This window comes from Botrytis cinerea, chromosome 1 (assembly GCF_000143535.2).
Source record: "Botrytis cinerea B05.10 chromosome 1, complete sequence".
Classification (NCBI taxonomy): Eukaryota; Fungi; Ascomycota; class Leotiomycetes; order Helotiales; family Sclerotiniaceae; genus Botrytis; species Botrytis cinerea.
The window spans coordinates 1,229,097-1,247,088 of NC_037310.1; the positions used below are offsets into that span (position 1 = coordinate 1,229,097).

The window sequence follows — 17,992 nt, forward strand, 5'->3', positions numbered from 1 at the left end:
TGCTACACGTGAGCATGAGAGCCAATGATAACTCGACGAATTAAGTTTAGAGTGAAGTGAAGTATGATTTGAAATCCACATTTCGGTTCGAGAAGGCAGGCGAATCTACGATTAGTCAGCCACCCAGCTACAAAAAAAGCGCGCTAACGCTAAGAAGCTCGGACCGTTCCTAGATATCAGGAACTTTCAACATTATCAAGCGCGCCTCATTTTGAATACAGACAAATTGCTATCGACGCATACCCACCATTGTGTATTCTGCTACTTTCGATACCACAAGAGACGACTATCGAAGCTCAAGACAGTTCTCGCCCCTCTTCATCAATTCGCACGCCCAGACTCAACAGACAAACCTTCAAAAACTTGATTTGTATCTACAGCTATAATTCTGCGTCCAAACCCAATCTCACATCTTCAAAATGGCCAACTATCTCGCCTCCATCTTCGGCACTGAAGCCGACAAGGTCAATTGCTCCTTCTACTACAAAATCGGCGCCTGTCGCCACGGCGACCGCTGTTCCCGCAAGCACGTCAAGCCCTCCTACTCGCAGACCATCCTCCTCCCCAACCTCTACCAGAATCCCGCCTACGACCCGAAAAACAAGATGAATGCGTCGCAGTTGCAAAACCACTTCGATGCCTTCTACGAGGATTTCTGGTGCGAGATGTGCAAGTTTGGCGAGATTGAAGAGGTCGTCGTGTGTGATAATAATAATGATCGTATGTCTCGCTCCATGTAATTTCATTCTCTCTCTCCCTCTCTCCCCATCTCTCAGTGAAAATCTTGCAAAGAGACGAAAACTAACATATGCTCACCAGATCTCATCGGAAACGTGTACGCGCGCTTCAAATACGAAGATTCCGCGCAAAAAGCCTGCGACGCACTGAATTCCCGCTGGTATGCCGCTCGGCCAATCTACTGCGAGCTCTCCCCCGTCACCGATTTCCGCGAAGCATGCTGTCGGCTCAACAGCGGCGAAGGATGCGTGCGTGGCGGATTCTGCAATTTTATACATCGCAAGAATCCGAGCGATGAGTTGGATCGCGAGTTGGAGTTGAGTACGAAGAAGTGGTTGAGGATGAGGGGGAGAGATGAGAGGAGCGTGACGAGGAGTCCTAGTCCCGAGCCTACGAGGAAGAGATATGCGTGAGGTGGAGATGAAGATGGATATTGCGGAATGGTCATCCAGGGTGATAGTGTAGGATGATGGGCGCATTGAGATCTGGGGCGAAGACAGTCGAGGAATGCTTCTTGGGAGGAGAACAATTATGCTGATGGATACTTCTCAAAACACGCACGAATATTCGACATCTCCTATCACTATTTCGTTTTTACTTGTACGCTCTACAGACAAAGCGAGACGCACATTCTGTCATGTTTTCAGTTCACAGTGGATATGCGCCAAGTGTCGGCCGTATGTCTTGATGCCGGAGAAACTAACCGGTGGAACCATTCATAGAAAACTCGACATCAGATGCAGAGCGTAGGGTCTGAAGTACGAGGTATTGGGCATCTTACGAAGTTGTATTCATAAAAGGCGTTTCATGGTCATCTATTCATTTCAATAGCCTGGGGAATATTAAAGCAAAACGCAAAGTAAAACACACAGCAAAGCAGCATGAGGCTGCTCATGTATAATAACCACATCAAGAATTTGATAAAAAACGCAAATAAAAAGATATCAAAAGCACATGCATGTATTCACGTGAAGTTAAAATCAAAGTAGAATAGGAGAAGTTGTGTATATTTCATTAGTTAAGCATCCGTCCATGCAGCCAGTCCATTCCATTGCATTGTATTTCATCAATCCATTCTCCCATCCAGCAATCTCATCGCAGACTGTCAAAAATCCCAACATATATAACAAAGGTACAGGTTGACGCCCGCCCGTCCAATCTAGTAGTATATCCGAGCTTCCAAAAATTGCAAGCGCAAGTGCACCTGTGAATCCTTGCCCTGCCCTTTCCGACCATAAAAGAAAACGAAAATCTCGGTTGTAAAGCGGATTGAACTTCTTAGCTTGAGTGGTATTGAGTGTCACATGTCAACTTATACATCAGCCAAGCTCAGCTCATTCCGAGATCCCACCGCACCTTCTTCCTCAAATTATCCCTCTGCATCTACAAACTCGTCTACACTGTGAGTATCAGTATCCTGTCGATACAGAGTGGAAGCGGCCGTCCCCTGGTTGTCAGTCGCTGCTGGTAAGTCTTTCCTTAGATCATCATGAAAGTCAATTAATGAACCCTGGTTCTGACCTTGTACCGTACTAGTGGATTGGAGTACCCGCTCGAGATCCTTTTGTTGCTGTCCATTATTTTGTGTCTGAGCTGCAAGGAGATCAGCTGGTACATGCTGGGATTGAACTGGTGCTGGTGATTCTCTTCCAAAATCAGTGAGATTCTCCTTGTCCTTCTCCTGAGAGGGTATTGGAGCTGGAGCTGCTGCCACTGGGATCGTGGGTGGTAATGGATTGGCCTGTTCTGTATGTTGGTGACTTTGTGGAGGAATACGGTTCTTTTCCGTGAATTTCTGACCTGGAAGGATTGGATAAACCGCAAGGATTTGTTCCGTCTGTTCTTGTGGACTAGCTCCATCACTGTTTTCCATGTTAGTAAAACATTCGACAAACAAATCGGGCCTAACTTACATGCTTGCATTCAAGATCCAATCGAGATCTTCTTCGCCCTCTTCGGATCCACCGGGGCCGCCTCGTACTGGTCTAAACAACCTTGGAGTCCATTCAACGCCATCTTCTGCTCTCTTTGCGGCCTCATCTCTCTGCATGTCTTCGATAGATGTCTTCTCATCTGTCGCAACTTCGTGGTTGCGTTCTTTGACCGCTTTTGCCGTCTTAAACCATAACTTTTGCGATTCTCTATCCTCTTGTTCTTCTAAAGGTCTCACCAATGGAGGTGATGGTCTCGCTCTCGTAGCATCAAATAAAAGATCTTTCTTGCCCGTCTAAAACTATGATTAGTAACTCTCCCAAGCCGTCCCGAATTTAAGAAATCATACCTTGACGTTCTTGATAAACATTTCCCCGTTCCACATACCCGAAAGCTCATAGAGAACTTCGCCTGTCTTGTCATTTTTAATGGAACCCCCAATAGCATTGTAAGTTCCTCCAAAGTAGCCCTTCGTCTTGAACTCAATATCCGCGCTCAATCCGAGCTCCGGGCAGCGCACAAAACTGTGATCGCCGAGCTCATACTTCATCTTACCGAAAAGAATACCTCGAGCGTACATGTTGGGCTGGGTCAGGATACTGGTAGCAAATTAGCATCTGACGATTGCCCACATTCTAGGTTCTGCGGCAGGTAACCTACTATCGTTCTCCTTTGGGTCCAGTTCCTCGGTTCAAAAATCTCAAAATAGCAATACCCTCCATCATACTAGCCGCAGAATTGCCCAAGAATTTACTTCGGGGTTTCAAACATCCGTCGATCCGTATGTTGTGTTCAGGCGCCATGTAAAAGTAGCTCGATTTCGGTGGATGATGAGACGTTTGCTCGGAAATATAGTATCCCTTTGTGTCATCTGGAAACTGCCAATAACAAGTATAAATTTCGCCGAGGATAGGATTGAGCGGTTTCTTCACCCCTCTGCCATATCTCATTAGCACCACCGCTCCTCGCAAATAGGTAGAGTCTGTCTTACGGAGGTTTGATGTGCCATCCACTCAAGTAGAATTTGACAACCGAAGTAAATCTTTGCAAAGGATCGTCGACCTCCGCCATGGGAAGCAGGGTTTCCGGATGTGCCATGAAGCTATACACCATCAGCATGCCTGCCCCTCAAATTCGCATCCCTTCCGAAGCTCCGATATCTACGCACTTTGTGATTCTTTCCAGCATACTCCTGGGCTCGAGAATAAAGGTAGGCAAGACGACGCGGCTCAAATCCGCCCCCGGACGAAGCTGGGAGATGATGTGGGAGAGAACTGTATTCCATTCCTCAATGTCAGCCTCTGCACGATTTCTCCCCTCGCCGAATTCCATGGACGCCTACCATTTCCCTGATCTGGCTCAACGACCGTAGTCTCGTCCTCAGCATCAGAAATCTTCGATTCATCGACGGAAGACCGGTTGCCTAGAATTCCCATCTTGTTATCAGCGATGCTATTCCCAATCGTCTACTTGACTTCGTAGCAACAAAGCGCATTCCAGCCCGAGAAGAAACGTACTTGCACCAGACTGCCTCCGATGAACATGACCCAAGCTAACCATCCTTGCGATGCAATAAATAGGCAATAGAGCGTTCGTTCTTTCTCGATACAGTGGAATGGAAATGCAAAGAAGATCTGCGTATCCACCCCTTTCCAAATAAGGCGGATGGAATGGGAAGCCGGTACGGGGAGAAAGCGTGAACAAATTTCCAAGATTTCAAGGGCTGTCGTTGTTGGGAATGGATGGGGACAAAAAGTGTGAGTAAAAAGCTCTCGGGCGGACCATTAAAAAGGGTTCGTTAACGGCAGGAGGTACCAAAATGTGCTGAATAGAGGGGAGATCCGAGGAACCATGCAACGTCACAGGGCTTAAATATGGGTAAAATTTTAATTTAGTGTATTGCTCACTGGCCGTGGTGGATGATGATGATGCGGTAAGTGACTGGAGGGAGACGGGGCAGGGCAGAGCAGGGCAGAGCAGAGCAGAGCAGGTAGAGATTATTGATGGATGGAGGCAAATGGTTATGTTTATGTTTATGTAAGAATGCATGTAAGAGAATATAAGATGTATTTTATATCTACCTACCCGTCCATCTACCTACCCAGCTACCCACCCATCAAAAAGCAAGTAGCAAGTAGCAGTGGCGGAACATGAGAGACACAGAAGCACACAGCCAGCCCAAAGTTACTTTTTGCTACCTACTCTACTCGCACATTCGTACGCATATCGAGCCAGATCTTTCGTCATCGGAATGATCAAGAATTTCCAGATTCCGACTTTTTACCTACCTACGTAAGCTAATAATAAGGTTGGTTCCCTAACAACTTTACAAAGCTTCCCCCTCCCCCTCTCCCTGAATAAGTACATACATGTATGTATGTGTATTGCAAACCTTATTTATATACGTAGCTATATACCAATCTGTATGGGTTTATTTATGTATGTATCTATGCATATATATACATGCATATATATACACATATACTGTTTACATATATACACACACACACACATCTTCCATACAAGCAGGTACCCAGATATACTTTCCATTCTTTCCATTCTTTCCATCCCATCCCGTCCCATCCCATCCTATTACATACATACATCCATCCATCCATCCATCCATACCTCATCCCTACCCAAAAATCATGCAAAGTCCAGACACTATTTATTAATATAATACAGCATAAGAGCTAACTAATAATTAACTCATTAACTAACTAACTCATTAACCAACCAACCAACCAACCAATTCAACATTCCATTCCATCCCATCCCACCCCATCAATTTCTTTCGATCTCTCAATCTTTCAATCTTCTTTTATTTTATTTTATTTCATGTTATTCCAAAAGAGCTCTTTATACCTTCCCCTTCCCCTCCCCCTTCCTCTCCCTTCCCTCCCTCATCAACCCATAAAATAAATCACCAGCTGCGGGGTCAATCCATGACGAATGATTTTCAGTTCCCAGATGTGCCAAGTTCCATCTCATCTCATCTCATCTCATCTCATCTCAATCCATCCCCTCAATCCATCCACCCATACGCGTATTGAAAGCGGGTACCTAGATATATGCTTGACGCTTGGGAACACGAGTAATAGGATCCCAACAACTCTCCTATCCTACCACCCAAGTTCATCAACACTACATACCGACTCACTCGTTTACTCTACCCACCCACTAGCAATATCAAATATCAAATATCAAATATCAAAAATCAAAAATATATATATATTAATTTATCCATATCCCATATCCCATGTTCCTGTCCATATTCCATGGTTTCCCACATTCACCATCGAATTTGGATCCAATCCGATCCAATACCTAGATACCCATTCATTCCCCTTCTTGCACAACTTTTCCTTCCTTGTCTATCAAAGTAGCCTCTCCTAACGCAAGAAATCGACCGCCGTCTTCCTACGGTGCTTATTATTACAAGGATCGTGAATGTCAGATATTATATAGACAGGATACGTAAATTATATGCCCTTCTAATTCTCAAAGGGGTGCTGCCTTCCCCTCCTCCAGTTCATTCCAAACAATCAGCTATTCCCCTCACCCAACCATGAAAATTTCATCGCTATCCACCTATCGCCATATTACTCCGGTCCTTTTTACAATACATATAGGGCCGCATAACACCAAGAGACTTTTTCGACCAAGGAAATTCGTTTATGTGACGATCAAATGCATATTAGTAAAATGAGAAAAAAAGTGAAACGTGTGCGAAAAGCTCTATATCATCGAGAATGATCAATAGATGAGCTTGCGCTGATTCGTCCATCCACTAGTTCAGCAGAGCTACCGAGATACTGCGGGTTGTTCTCCGGTGGATTGATGGTATGAATGTGGTGCTGGGAAACGTATCCTACACTCGTCGGCCGATCATGCCCATACGCCTCGGTAAAATTACCAAATGAAGTGTTTCGAGAATGTCCATATCCCTCGTGCGGCGCTATGCTGGATCTAGCAGAGATGTCGGAATGTCGCTTGTGGGAATTCGATCTCTCAAAAGGGAGTCGTGAAGTAAGTGAGTTTTGAGGTGTGTGACGACTGCTACCCGGAATGGTCAAGTCCACACTTATATTCTGTGATTTTCGACGGGAACTCTTTCGCGGAACTGTAGGCGTTCGAGCTGGAGGACTTAAAGGCATGTTTGGTATGGGGTCGCCAGCTCGTGAGCCATGAGGTACTCTTGAGCTAGCCTTGGAAGGAAACCTACTAGGCAGTTCCATACCGCCTTCAGGGATTTTCAGTCCTTGCAGCGAAGGGGGAAGGTCAGAAATCCTGGTCATTTCAAACTCATCTTCATCATCATGGTAGCTCCGACCATCATCTGATCCTATAGGACTGACTAATTCACCATCATCGGCATCTGCGCCATCCACACGCGATGGGCCAGCTTTTCCTGATGAGCCGGGGATATCATGTTCATCATCCGAATCGGAATCAATCGGACCATGTCGAATCGCTCCCGTGGCAACTGGAATTCCTTCCGGTGGTGATTCATCACCAGGTGCGTTTCTTGCGTTGCCCAACCCTCCTGGTGGCATCCTAGAGCTTCTCACGACCTCGAATCCCTTACCCTTCTCCTTCGTCTTGCCCTTAAAGAAGCTCTTGAACCAGCCTGCAGCAGAGGCAGGAATTCCTGTAGGATCTGCAGGACCAGTTTTGATTCTCCGACTAGGTGCTTCAGCGTTCAGAGCTGGCCCACGAACGCCATAGTAAAAGTCGACCTCTCTCGTAGTGTAGTCAGCCTTCGATCGGTTAAGCTCCAATGGAGCTCCATCTAAAGCTTGTTGCTGAGATGGACTATTACGGCCAGAAATTGAAGGACCCTCCAAAGGCTCAATGGCATCAGGATCAGCAGGTGGTGATTCGTGTCTGTTAGTCCAATCACCACTAGCCCACGAACCTCGACTTCTTGCCCCTGGAGAATAAGCATCTGCCGTCGGTCGGCGGAATCTAGGGGGCCGATAGTAAGGATCGGCTGTGTCAGTTGTATCCAAGCCTAATATGGGACCTTTATTGCGTCCCCGGCCGCTTGGCGCGGCAGCAGATGGTAAAAATGAGAACGTGCTTGCCTCTCCTGGTGTTGTTGGGGTATAAGAGCTCGGTGCACCACTGCCGACATGATGTGTAGGCATTGCACCAAAAGCATCTACAGTCATATTATCGAGATTTGCACTTTGTCTATTGAGCAGGATACCAGCGCTACCGGCAGACTGACTCCGAAGCCTGCCTCCCTCGACTAGATATGATTTTCTGTCTTGGTCAGAAAGCATAGCGGCGCTTGATAATTGACTTTGACGCGACGTGGCATCCCGACGGGGCAACCTTCTAGACAACTGTCGCATACCAAATACTTTAGAAAGACCACCCCTAGCTGCGCCACTCTCATTGCCTCCGGCACCCGCAAGCCTGGCAGCAACTTCAACAATCGTCTGAAGTGCGTTCAACAAAAAGCCAAGAATAAGAACAATAGCATGCATTAGAAGAATCGCATAGCCAACCCAGCCCTTTGGCCCTTCCGTAATACCAAGCGAAGGAGCAAATGCTATCATTAACAAGATGGTCGAAAAGCGCACTGCAGCGAAGAATGTGTGATAGGCATTCATTGATGTCGGCGAATGAAAAGGTCGAAACGCATGTAATGTCAATATTGTAATGACCTCACAAATCGCAAGAAGAACGAGCTGCGCAATGCCTGATGGTTGAACTGCTCCAATTGAGATACCGCGGAGAAAAGTCAGAAGTACTGGTACGAGGGCGAAAGGGGCCGCATTGTCCGAATATGTGTTGTACAACGCTCCGTAGGTAAGCACCGTGGGAAGATCATCGAACAGGTAAGACTTTGGTCTTGCCGTTGCAATAAGGTACAACAGGTAGATGGCAAAAACGACGATTACGATCAGCATGAGTAAGGCCAGACCGGTCGTATAGGCTGGTGACCTAGAAGCCTCAACTAACTGAAACATGGAAAGGGCAACGATGGGTAGTAAGAAATAATTGAACACAATACGGATCACATTTCCAATAGAAAATGGCACGTGTTTCTTCCTCAAATCCTCTTCTTGAGTACCCATTAGCAGCCTCCACGCCCAACGCATGGCGAAACCCAGCTGAATCAGTACAAGGACGACTCCAATGGCAGCCAAAAGCCAAACGGACATGCCGGCCCAGACATCATCAGATGCCCCCATTCCAATCAGCTGTCGCATCCGATCAAGACCATAGGTTCCATTCACTACGTATATGCCGTCGACCAGACTGTCATGATAAGTGTTGCTGACGAAGCTTTCGTTGAACATCAATGACGACCATGCAACTTTACTAACGATTGGTTGATAAAAGCCAGGATAGTTAAGTGTCAGGCCACCAGTAAGAGCAACAAATTGAATGTATTGTAAACAATCGCCGAATCCAGGTGTGACCAAACGAAGCAGGTCGGCATCTCGACCATAATTTGTTGTCCATCGAAAGATGTCATTGGTACCCCAAGGACTGTATATGCTTGCGAAAGCAGTCGCAAACGCAACACAGAGAAGCACGACCATAGGTATATACTTCACAGTGGCAGATAAACTACTTCCAATGTCAGGCGTAATATTAGCCGATACGCAACCAATGGTAGTCGCGGCAGTGTCGCCATTCTTGATCACCATCGTTGTAGTGAACGAAGTGAAAGCATACGAGGAGTAGAAGTTGTTGCTAAACCCAAAAGAAGGAAAAGTGTATGGATCCCACCTTGCACAAATTAGCTAAAGCATTATAAAACATCTTGAACCGTAGCTTACCTTGATGCATTGAAGGTAGGACCAAGAGGACAGGTGCCGTTGACAAGCTGATTACAGAAATCTACAGCGTCACTGTAAGGCTCATAGGTTAACACAGTAACTTTGTTGAAAAGCGTGGTGAGCTTTAGAGATGTTGGATCGGGCTCGTCTGCGATCTTGCCATTGTAGGTATCAGTTGAGTTGCTTAGCCAGTACGCTGTGTCGTTGGATCCAGGTAAGTGATCAGTTGTCGATCCCCCTGGACCCGATCCCTTAACATCGCCCCATACTTGAACCGCAAGATTATGCGTCGATTCAGTCGTATTAAACACTGCCCAAAGAAAATACGGAACAAACTGTAATTGATAAGGCGTGTTACCTTGATAGCTCTCCCCCAAACAGTTCTGAACCTCTATGAACACGGCGGAAGCAGGAGTAATCCAGAAAGTTGAGATCAATGTAACTAGAATTACCCAGACGCCGGAAGAGATTTTCGTAGACGCTCTGGACCAAGGACGGGAGGCGTGTGTCTGCCGTGAGATCGAAGCTCGGGGGAGTGGATACGATCGATTCGAATGTTGTTCGCTTTTAAATCCCCCCTCCCTGATCATTTCCTGCTCCCAGCAGTCCGCAGACATTATCAATGTGGTATGCGGACGACTCGTTCGATCATGGTCAGCATAGGAATCCGGAATGACCTGAGCTTCGTCTCTCGAATTTCCTGGCATTGGTAGTACGAGTGACCGTACCCAGCGACGCGACGGGTTATAATGGGGCCTTAAGCATACGAGGTGGTGGGTTGCTTTACTAATTTAGAAAGCCATGGTGATGTGGTCGCCGTCACAAATGAGTGAGAGTGCCTATTGGTAAACAATTCGCCCGGATGGTTGCTTGCTCAGAAAATCCAGTTCGCTGTATGGTGATGCCTAGTTCCTTCTGAAACGCCGCTCACTGTATAGTCCGTCGGCAAGCGCTACCCAGGTCGGTACGTGGGAATTGAATGTTTGAATAATTTGGGAGACAAACAAAAACTGCTGAGATAGATCGAGAGGGAGCAAATTGTTTGGAAAACGGCGAAAGAAAAACGATGGAGAATTGTTTTAGCCTGGTGGTGTGTGTAGTGTGTGTGGTGTATGGTGTAGAAGCTGGAGGGGACGGAGGAGTTTAGACGTGGATGAGATCTCTCGTAATTGCGGGTATTCACAAGCCACGAGAGCTAATAAGATGCTCTGGATATATCGGCTTTGTGATTTGATTTGATTTGATTTGATTTGATTTTGTTTTATTTTATTTTATTTTATTTTATTTTCTTTCTGAGCAGTCTTTTTTCCTTCTTTCCCAAGGGGGGCGGGGAAGGGGGGTTATTTGCAACGATCGAATCAGATACATGATGATGGACGGTAAATTAAAATATGAATCATTATCTGATGATTTAATCAATTGTCTGTACAAAATGTCTACCACCCGAAAATTAGGTAGGTGCTTAGGGACTATACGGAGCATGGTCTAAGTAATTTGGTACATCGTCAAGTAAGCATCCGGTAGTAGGTAGTAGTAAGGGGTTGTGTTATGGTTATGTTGCATGTGTCTAACTTCATTATCACTACGTACGGTTTATCTTTAACAGTCGACTTGCTAGATGAGGTAGCCCTGTAGCTAATGCGTACCATTGATTTACCAAAACGTGCAGAATAGGTACCTACTAGATGATAATATATAATACATCCGTTTTAAAGTTTTCATGGGTGGTGTGGCTGTGATCTGTCTCTTCATCTAAATGGTCGATCTCTCGAACCACATTCATCTGATTGGACTATATGGAGGAGCTGCTCTATAAATAACCCACCCACCCCGGTCTCACAAGGGGGGGAGGTTTGAATACGGACCTTTTGTTTCCAAGATGCATCAAATATTTGCATACAGAGCACATCGTAGCTAAATGGTGGGTATGGGCCATGTTTTGGGTGGATCCCATCAATGAATTGACCCCTTCTTAGAAACATATCAAAAGACACAAATTTCACTTTATTTATTCATCTACTCACTCAATCATTCATCCAGATCCTTAGCACTGCTTGCTGCATGTTGACGTTGGTGGGAGGGCAATTATTTTTTATAGTCAGCCAGTCTACACATCGAAGTAGAGACTATATAATTAATCGTATTCGTGCTTCCTTGGCACACTTACCTGGTCGGATATTGAGATTGCACTCGCATGTTGCAAGTCCAAGAGTTAGCTTTTAGTACACCAGACATACATATCAAGCCCTGACACTAATGAAGGGGGAAAACAGTAAAATAGTGGAGGCAATGCATGGCCGTTCGCTTATGAAAATGGTTAGAAAACTACCCTTCTGTGGTTTCTAGATTAGAACTAACTCCAGGTCATACTGCACTAGATAACTTGAAATCCTCTGAAAGCTCCGAAACCAAAGATTGATGTTCTTCACGTAAAACATCGACTTTGTGGCAGTGATGCTACTGCCAGCCAGCAAAAAGAAGAACTCCAGTATAATGATGGATATCTTCCCGTAATGCTATCCGCTAATATTCAAATTCCAGATTATGCGCCGTGCGCCTCGCAACCATATATCATGTACTCTTTATCGCAAAAATTCTCTCATGTCCAAAAGGCTTGCTCCTATCTCCTTACTGATCCCATTCGTGAAGCTACTTTTACAGGTGCCGGTAATGATTTACTGAATGTATCGCGTTCTGAATAACAGGATTAGCAAAGGAAATCTTCACATGTAAACAGTAACGAGTGCATTTGCTCCCAGTTGCTTGAACTAGATAAATCATAGTTTTACCGGGAAGCTGGAACCCAGGATACACAAGCTGGGCCTGTGATAGAGTTAACGGGAGAATAAAATATTGCACTTACCCGCTTCCGTATCAAATACTACCGTGATATCATCATGCTCGCCGGGATAATCAGGCATCTGTGGGATGTTAGCCAATTGATACTTGGAGTGTTACAAGAATGGTCCTGTTTTGAAATGGGCACCTACATCTAGATTGACAAACCCACTATCCAATGTTGAGTGTCCGTCGACACGAGGCTTTGGCATTGCAAATTTGGCGTCAACGATGCGCAAAGAAAACTTTCCACTCTTGTTTGAGCTCTCGAATGTATCAGTGGATTTCAAAGTGAAGCCCATGCAATCTCCGTGGCTAAAATTCTCAAAAAAGGCAAGCAGTTGCACAACTTTTTCTTTTTGAACTAGTTGCAATCTAGTTATGGCAGCATCCCACTTCTTGTAGATGGGAACCACCATTCTTCGCCTCGAAATATTGAAGGATGCTGCCCTGCCATCAAAGACGACAACAAATCCTGTCAATGCTGTTTGGAATAGATGAAGTTCTCTCAAGCTGGGAAACACGTAGGTTCGGGTTGTCTCGGCTCTCGCAATTGTTGCAAGAACTTCAGCGAATTCTTTTGTGGGCTGATTTGATGCCTGTGCTTGCGTTGCCATTATGGTCATGTCGTACTGAGGTTGCCTCAAAATCTTCAACTCATTTGTCGAGTGCAGATCAAGTCGTAGCTTCAACTCCCCTGGCCCAATATTAAAACGATCTGTGAGCGAACCTGTTTTGAAATCCATAATCACTCGTAAATGTTCTGAGAGAACAGTCTTGGCGTTCTGAATATCAAAGGCATCCTCGTTGATTACTCGAGCACTTTGCCATTCCAAACCTCCAAGACGTGGAGCTAGGCCTCCTGGCTCCTCAATGACAAATGATCGAATGGGAATTTCACCATAGACAGTCTCTTCGCGACCTATCACCCCACCCGTAAGTAACGCATGCAATCTAGCTCTTTGATCCGCCTCTTCAAATGTGAATACCATTGAGGATCTGGGGTTTCCATCATCAATCTTTAACAAAAGTGCTGGATAGCCGTTATCACCCCTTAGAAGACTGAACTGGACGGATGTCATGGGTGAAATATCTTGATCGATACCTCGTAAATTTTTGGTCATCTTTCCCGTCAAAACAGCAAGTCGGAATCCCCTATGCTTCTTTCTGGGACCCGTAGCTGCTTTCTCGACGATACTCTTTTCGAACAACCTTACCTCGCATTTTGGCACGGCTTCTCCTGGGAACGACTGTGCTTGCTTTTCTTGACCAAAGCATTGAAAAGCCTTGATGGTCATTTGAAAGACAAGATCTTCATCATCCAGTTGAGCCAGACTTTGTCGGACACTGTTTTGAAAATCATAGGAACCTCTGAGACTCCTAAAATCCTGTGGAGTACAATTGATCCGAAGCTCAAAGCCTCGCGGAAGCTTGATATTAAGCGAGTTGTTCTTTTGTACCCAGGACACATCATTCCACGTGGGCCCGCGAGTTTTGTCGTGCTGAATCACAAGCTTCAAAGTGCCAGTTTGATTGGTTATTACGAAACTTAAATCTTCTTCATGGTTCCCTCGAACGATGGATAGAAGACAAGGGCAACGATAGTGTTGCGAGGCTGCTTCCTCTAGAAGGTAGACATCTACAAAGTGACGTCCATATGTGAAACTTGTGCCCGAGTCACCCAATGGAAGAGCTCCAGATAAGGTCAATGTTGTATTGGGCCGCTGTAATGCTAGCAATGATCGATCGCCTTCATCTCTCGTCCAAATCTGATTATCGTTACCTTGGAGCAACGGTGCGTCTTCGCCAAATGGCGGGAGAATATTGTTACGTTTCATAGACTGCGGTATTTGATCAGCAAGATTAGTCTATCGATATTCATTGATGCTTACCATTGTCAATTTTTTCAAGCCAGATATAATTGCTTGTCGCGATTCCAGAGCATCATTAATAGTGTGATCATTCTTATGGTTGTTCATTTCGGGGCATTGGGGAGCAATCTTTTCCATAAGCCAATATGCCTTGGCTAAATTTGAATAAGCTTGTTGGCGGCCAATTGCATTGTTCTGTTTTGCTTCTGGGGTTGTAGATCGGTCTCTGATGCTACTTTCCAGCTCGGATCGGCCTTTGAGAAACCACCACAACGCACCCCTGACAAGGTCTTCTAATGAACATGACGAGAGTGGTTTTAGTGACTCGGCTGAAAGTCTGAATAACGTGAACATGTGTGACGTGCGTCTGGCAAAATCATTTAAGGCATCGTCTCCCACAGCCAATGCAGCATCTTTCAAGTTAAATGTTGGGGCCCGTGTAGTTGGAGGGGGACTTTCGACCGCACTAGCGGAGTTTGTTGTGGAAGGCCTTGAAAATGATGAAGGACTCTCTTCAGGGACAGGAGGATTTGACCTCCCACTATCACTGGGTGTCTCGGGTCTCCCAAACTGGTTCGATCCTGGCGAGGAGCTTAATTGTGTATTCTTCATGGCATTTAAATGAGCATCTTCTCGTGGGGGAGACTTCTCATTTGCCGTCAAAGCTGCCAGCGCAAGATCTCGTTCATCAAAATGTCCCGACACCGCCCTTACCAATGCTTTGCCCTCTGATGCACGCATGGCCGCTTCCGCCTTGCCATTGAACGAGCTACGCGATCCGGTCCTTGCATTACCATTATAATTATTCTCATTTCTTTGGTTTCTTTGAGGTTGGGGAGGAGGTTCACTGTCTGATGCAGAGTCATTGTCTGCGATTGTTGAAAAGCCTGTTTGCGTACGTCGTAAAGGACCAGGTCTAAACATGTCGGGGTCCCCAAATCTATCGGCAGGCCCCTGTGATGAGCCATAAGGTGGGGGAGGACCTGGTCGTCGGGTTTGTTTTTGCTGCGGAATTGTTGCAGCTCGACTTCGCAGAGCTTCTGCGATTTCTGCTGTTGGTGAAGCACATTCGTCACCTCCTTCACCTATCACTTCCGGCTGGGCCTCTGTAAACCTCACAACCAATCCTTTCCTACTTCGTTTTGGGCTCGCAGATCGATTGCGCCTAGCATTGTTTACCTCAGCCGCCGTGGGCCATCGTTTTGCAGTGGACGTATCAATTCGACCGAGAACAGGAGGTCTAGGAGGGGTATTCGAGGCTGCGGTGGATGGTGCAGTATACACTTTATCAGTAGGGCCACGAAGAAAGTCGGACACCTCTTCTGCCGAGGACGGTTTCTTTTCCTTCCCGAAAAATCTTCCCATCAATCGACCCTTGAGTTGCTTGTGCTCAATGTCTTTCCTACTGTCGGTTGCGTCCATCTTCCCATTGACAATGATCTACTGAACTGTTGGAACTGGAGATCAACCGCACGACGAGGAATTATGAAGCCACAAGATTGGATTTTAAAGGAATGAATTGATGAACATTAATAAGTTGAGCAATTGTAAATTGAAAATAGAAAATAGAAAATAGAAAAATGGAAAAGAAGATTAGATTGCAATTGCGATTGCAATGAGATTGAGAGAGTATATTCACTTGCGCGTCCAAGACTTCAGGGTTGTTTATCTGGTCAGTATAATTAAGAAAGATAGGGTATTCCTACAATCCCAATTGCCGCGAAATGAGGCACAGCTCAGGCCCAACATGACCTTTCTATTCCTATTCCTATTCCTACTCCAATTCACACACACGCCCAAATAATATGGCTGCAACTGCAAGGGCGGCGTGGATCCTTACTCGGAAAGTGTTTCAGGGCCGTTGCTTTCATTTAATCGGAGCTTGAGGAAAAGTGTAATGGCATGCGACTCGTATCAAGTTCCCAGAGAAATGAATGCGTGAGCCTCCATGGCCACGGGGGTGGAGACAATTAACACTGGAAAAGATTTAAGGGTCCTACAGAGCACATGCTAACCTTACCGGCACAAGAGGTGTATGCACCTAGTACGCACTTGGGCAAATGGGCATTATGGTTTGGATCACTGCGAGTTTAAGGTTGTGGGCGACGCTCCGTGGAATGCTCCGACTGTGAAGTGAATGGTTCATCATCAGTTGATGTTCACCGTGTTTGTATGTACCAGCAAGACTTCCACTGCTTCCACTGCTTCCACCGCTTTCGCTGCTTCCACTGCTTCCACTGCTTTCGCTGCGTCCTCACAGAGTAAGCTCGTACGATCTGGACAATCCGGCGGCATTCCTACCTACCCCGGCCGTGCCAAGCATTCCATTGATCGTATGTATTTCGTATTTAAGATAAGGTCGTATCAGTGACGCCTGTGCCGGTGAAGGAAGCATTCCACGAGCGTGGTGGTGATTGATGCCACCTAGGTAGCTTCGTCGCAGTGTTGGTCAAGGGCAATCGGATGGATGGAGGGATTGGATACAGACATCCTCGCCTGCAGACTCTGCGATGGACTACCGTATGCGATATTGCTCTGCATTGGACGGGTTTGGTCCCTATGCGAAGGACGCGTGAAGTTATCAATCCGCTGAAACCTTAGCTTTGCAACGATCAACAGGTGGGTACGAATGTGTACCGAGTACCTCGTCGTATGATGCGGATCGTTGACTTATTGATACCCTCATTGATATGGGGATTCGTCGTCTCCGCCTTTCATTACGCTCCTCGCCAACACTGTATCTGACACAGTTGATTTACAGAAACCTCTCATTCAGGGACAGGTCTGACACTGTAATAAGATTAACACAACACACAAGGTCTTCCTTTCCATAGTATATAAGCAGTTTCAGTTCCCAACCAAGACAACAACGGCATCGGCATCGACATCGACATCGACATCGACAACGACAACAAATCATGCCGTTGTAGATACCTAGCATTCATCCAACACACACAATCTCCATAATCTCCCTGCATGCTAGCTACATCCTTATTGATACTGACATCCCTATCTAACCCCGCCAGCTCAACCTCCCCTTAATGCCACGCTTCTCCAGCCACACACTCTCTCAATAATTTGGTAACATTAGACACCTTCGGTCACTGGTTCACAAGCTCGATTTCACAAGTGCATTCGCTATCTCGCATATCGAATATCTGCAGCTCAATCAACTATCGTCCTGCGCCAGCCGTCTTGTCTCTTACCGTATCCAGTTTGCAATACATGCGGAGATTATCCCAGCAAGCCCAGTTGTAACGGGAACACCGAGCTTGTCAAGAGCGAACCCATTTGAGGAGAGAACATTTCTAATACTCATTACACATTTAATCATAAGTCTGTATTGTATCAACTCAAATTCAGCTGATGCTTATTCTTGAATACCCGCAATGCAAAGATTTTCTTGATTATACCTCATTTTTCCCAAGTGCACTGCGCTACGTGGGCGGGACATTCGAATGGGGATGATAGAGGATACTTGGAACAACCCTTCCCCCCCCCTCCACATTTATATATTCCTTGTACTGCTGAAAATCTCTAGGGCTACAAGGACCATGGTACTTTGGAGTCTGTACTTGGTAGAGTCTGCAGAGTCGGTACGGAGTAGTAGGGAGCGGAAGACCATCAGACTCAGAACTTGCTCGGAACTTAGAAGAGGCCACTTCACAGCAAGCGATGTACGAATGCTTGCTGCTTGCTGCTTGCTGGACGTGAGCGAAATGATGTACACAAGGATTAGCAAAATGGTAGGGTGTTCTCTGATGTGCTCTGTATGGTATGATGTGACGGATACCCATAAGAAGTGAGGTGAGG

At 46.0% G+C, this 17,992-nt stretch overlaps 4 protein-coding genes across 7 annotated transcripts; 1 reads left to right on the top strand and 3 right to left on the bottom strand.

Annotated features, from left to right (window-relative positions):
- The first annotated feature begins 179 nt into the window (after positions 1–179).
- BCIN_01g03460 (hypothetical protein) lies at positions 180–1,691 on the top strand. Its single transcript, XM_001550921.2, has 2 exons — positions 180–720; positions 820–1,691. Exons 1-2 carry the CDS (start codon positions 420–422, stop codon positions 1,149–1,151), a joined length of 633 nt encoding a protein of 210 aa, XP_001550971.1. The 5' UTR covers positions 180–419; the 3' UTR covers positions 1,152–1,691.
- Positions 1,692–1,724: 33 nt separating this feature from the next.
- On the bottom strand, positions 1,725–4,761 carry BCIN_01g03470 (hypothetical protein). Of its 4 annotated transcripts, XM_024690390.1 has the most exons (9): positions 4,188–4,761; positions 4,013–4,093; positions 3,839–3,944; positions 3,662–3,772; positions 3,331–3,606; positions 3,020–3,269; positions 2,652–2,965; positions 2,539–2,600; positions 1,725–2,479 (listed from the first exon to the last, which is right to left on the bottom strand). In XM_024690390.1, exons 1-9 carry the CDS (start codon positions 4,228–4,230, stop codon positions 2,394–2,396), a joined length of 1,329 nt encoding a protein of 442 aa, XP_024546158.1. In that variant the 5' UTR covers positions 4,231–4,761; the 3' UTR covers positions 1,725–2,393. The 4 variants fall into 4 exon arrangements, with proteins under 4 accessions (XP_024546158.1, XP_024546159.1, XP_024546157.1 ...); XM_024690388.1 differs by having other exon boundaries at positions 1,725–2,600; XM_024690391.1 differs by lacking the exon at positions 4,188–4,761 and having other exon boundaries at positions 4,013–4,173.
- Positions 4,762–5,894: 1,133 nt separating this feature from the next.
- On the bottom strand, positions 5,895–10,789 carry BCIN_01g03480 (hypothetical protein). The gene is made up of 2 exons (XM_001550923.2): positions 9,471–10,789; positions 5,895–9,420 (listed from the first exon to the last, which is right to left on the bottom strand). Exons 1-2 carry the CDS (start codon positions 10,175–10,177, stop codon positions 6,414–6,416), a joined length of 3,714 nt encoding a protein of 1,237 aa, XP_001550973.2. The 5' UTR covers positions 10,178–10,789; the 3' UTR covers positions 5,895–6,413.
- An 836-nt stretch (positions 10,790–11,625) lies between these two features.
- Positions 11,626–15,793, bottom strand: BCIN_01g03490 (hypothetical protein). Its single transcript, XM_001550924.2, has 4 exons — positions 14,201–15,793; positions 12,461–14,149; positions 12,334–12,391; positions 11,626–12,164 (listed from the first exon to the last, which is right to left on the bottom strand). Exons 1-4 carry the CDS (start codon positions 15,599–15,601, stop codon positions 12,091–12,093), a joined length of 3,222 nt encoding a protein of 1,073 aa, XP_001550974.1. The 5' UTR covers positions 15,602–15,793; the 3' UTR covers positions 11,626–12,090.
- Positions 15,794–17,992: the final 2,199 nt, after the last annotated feature.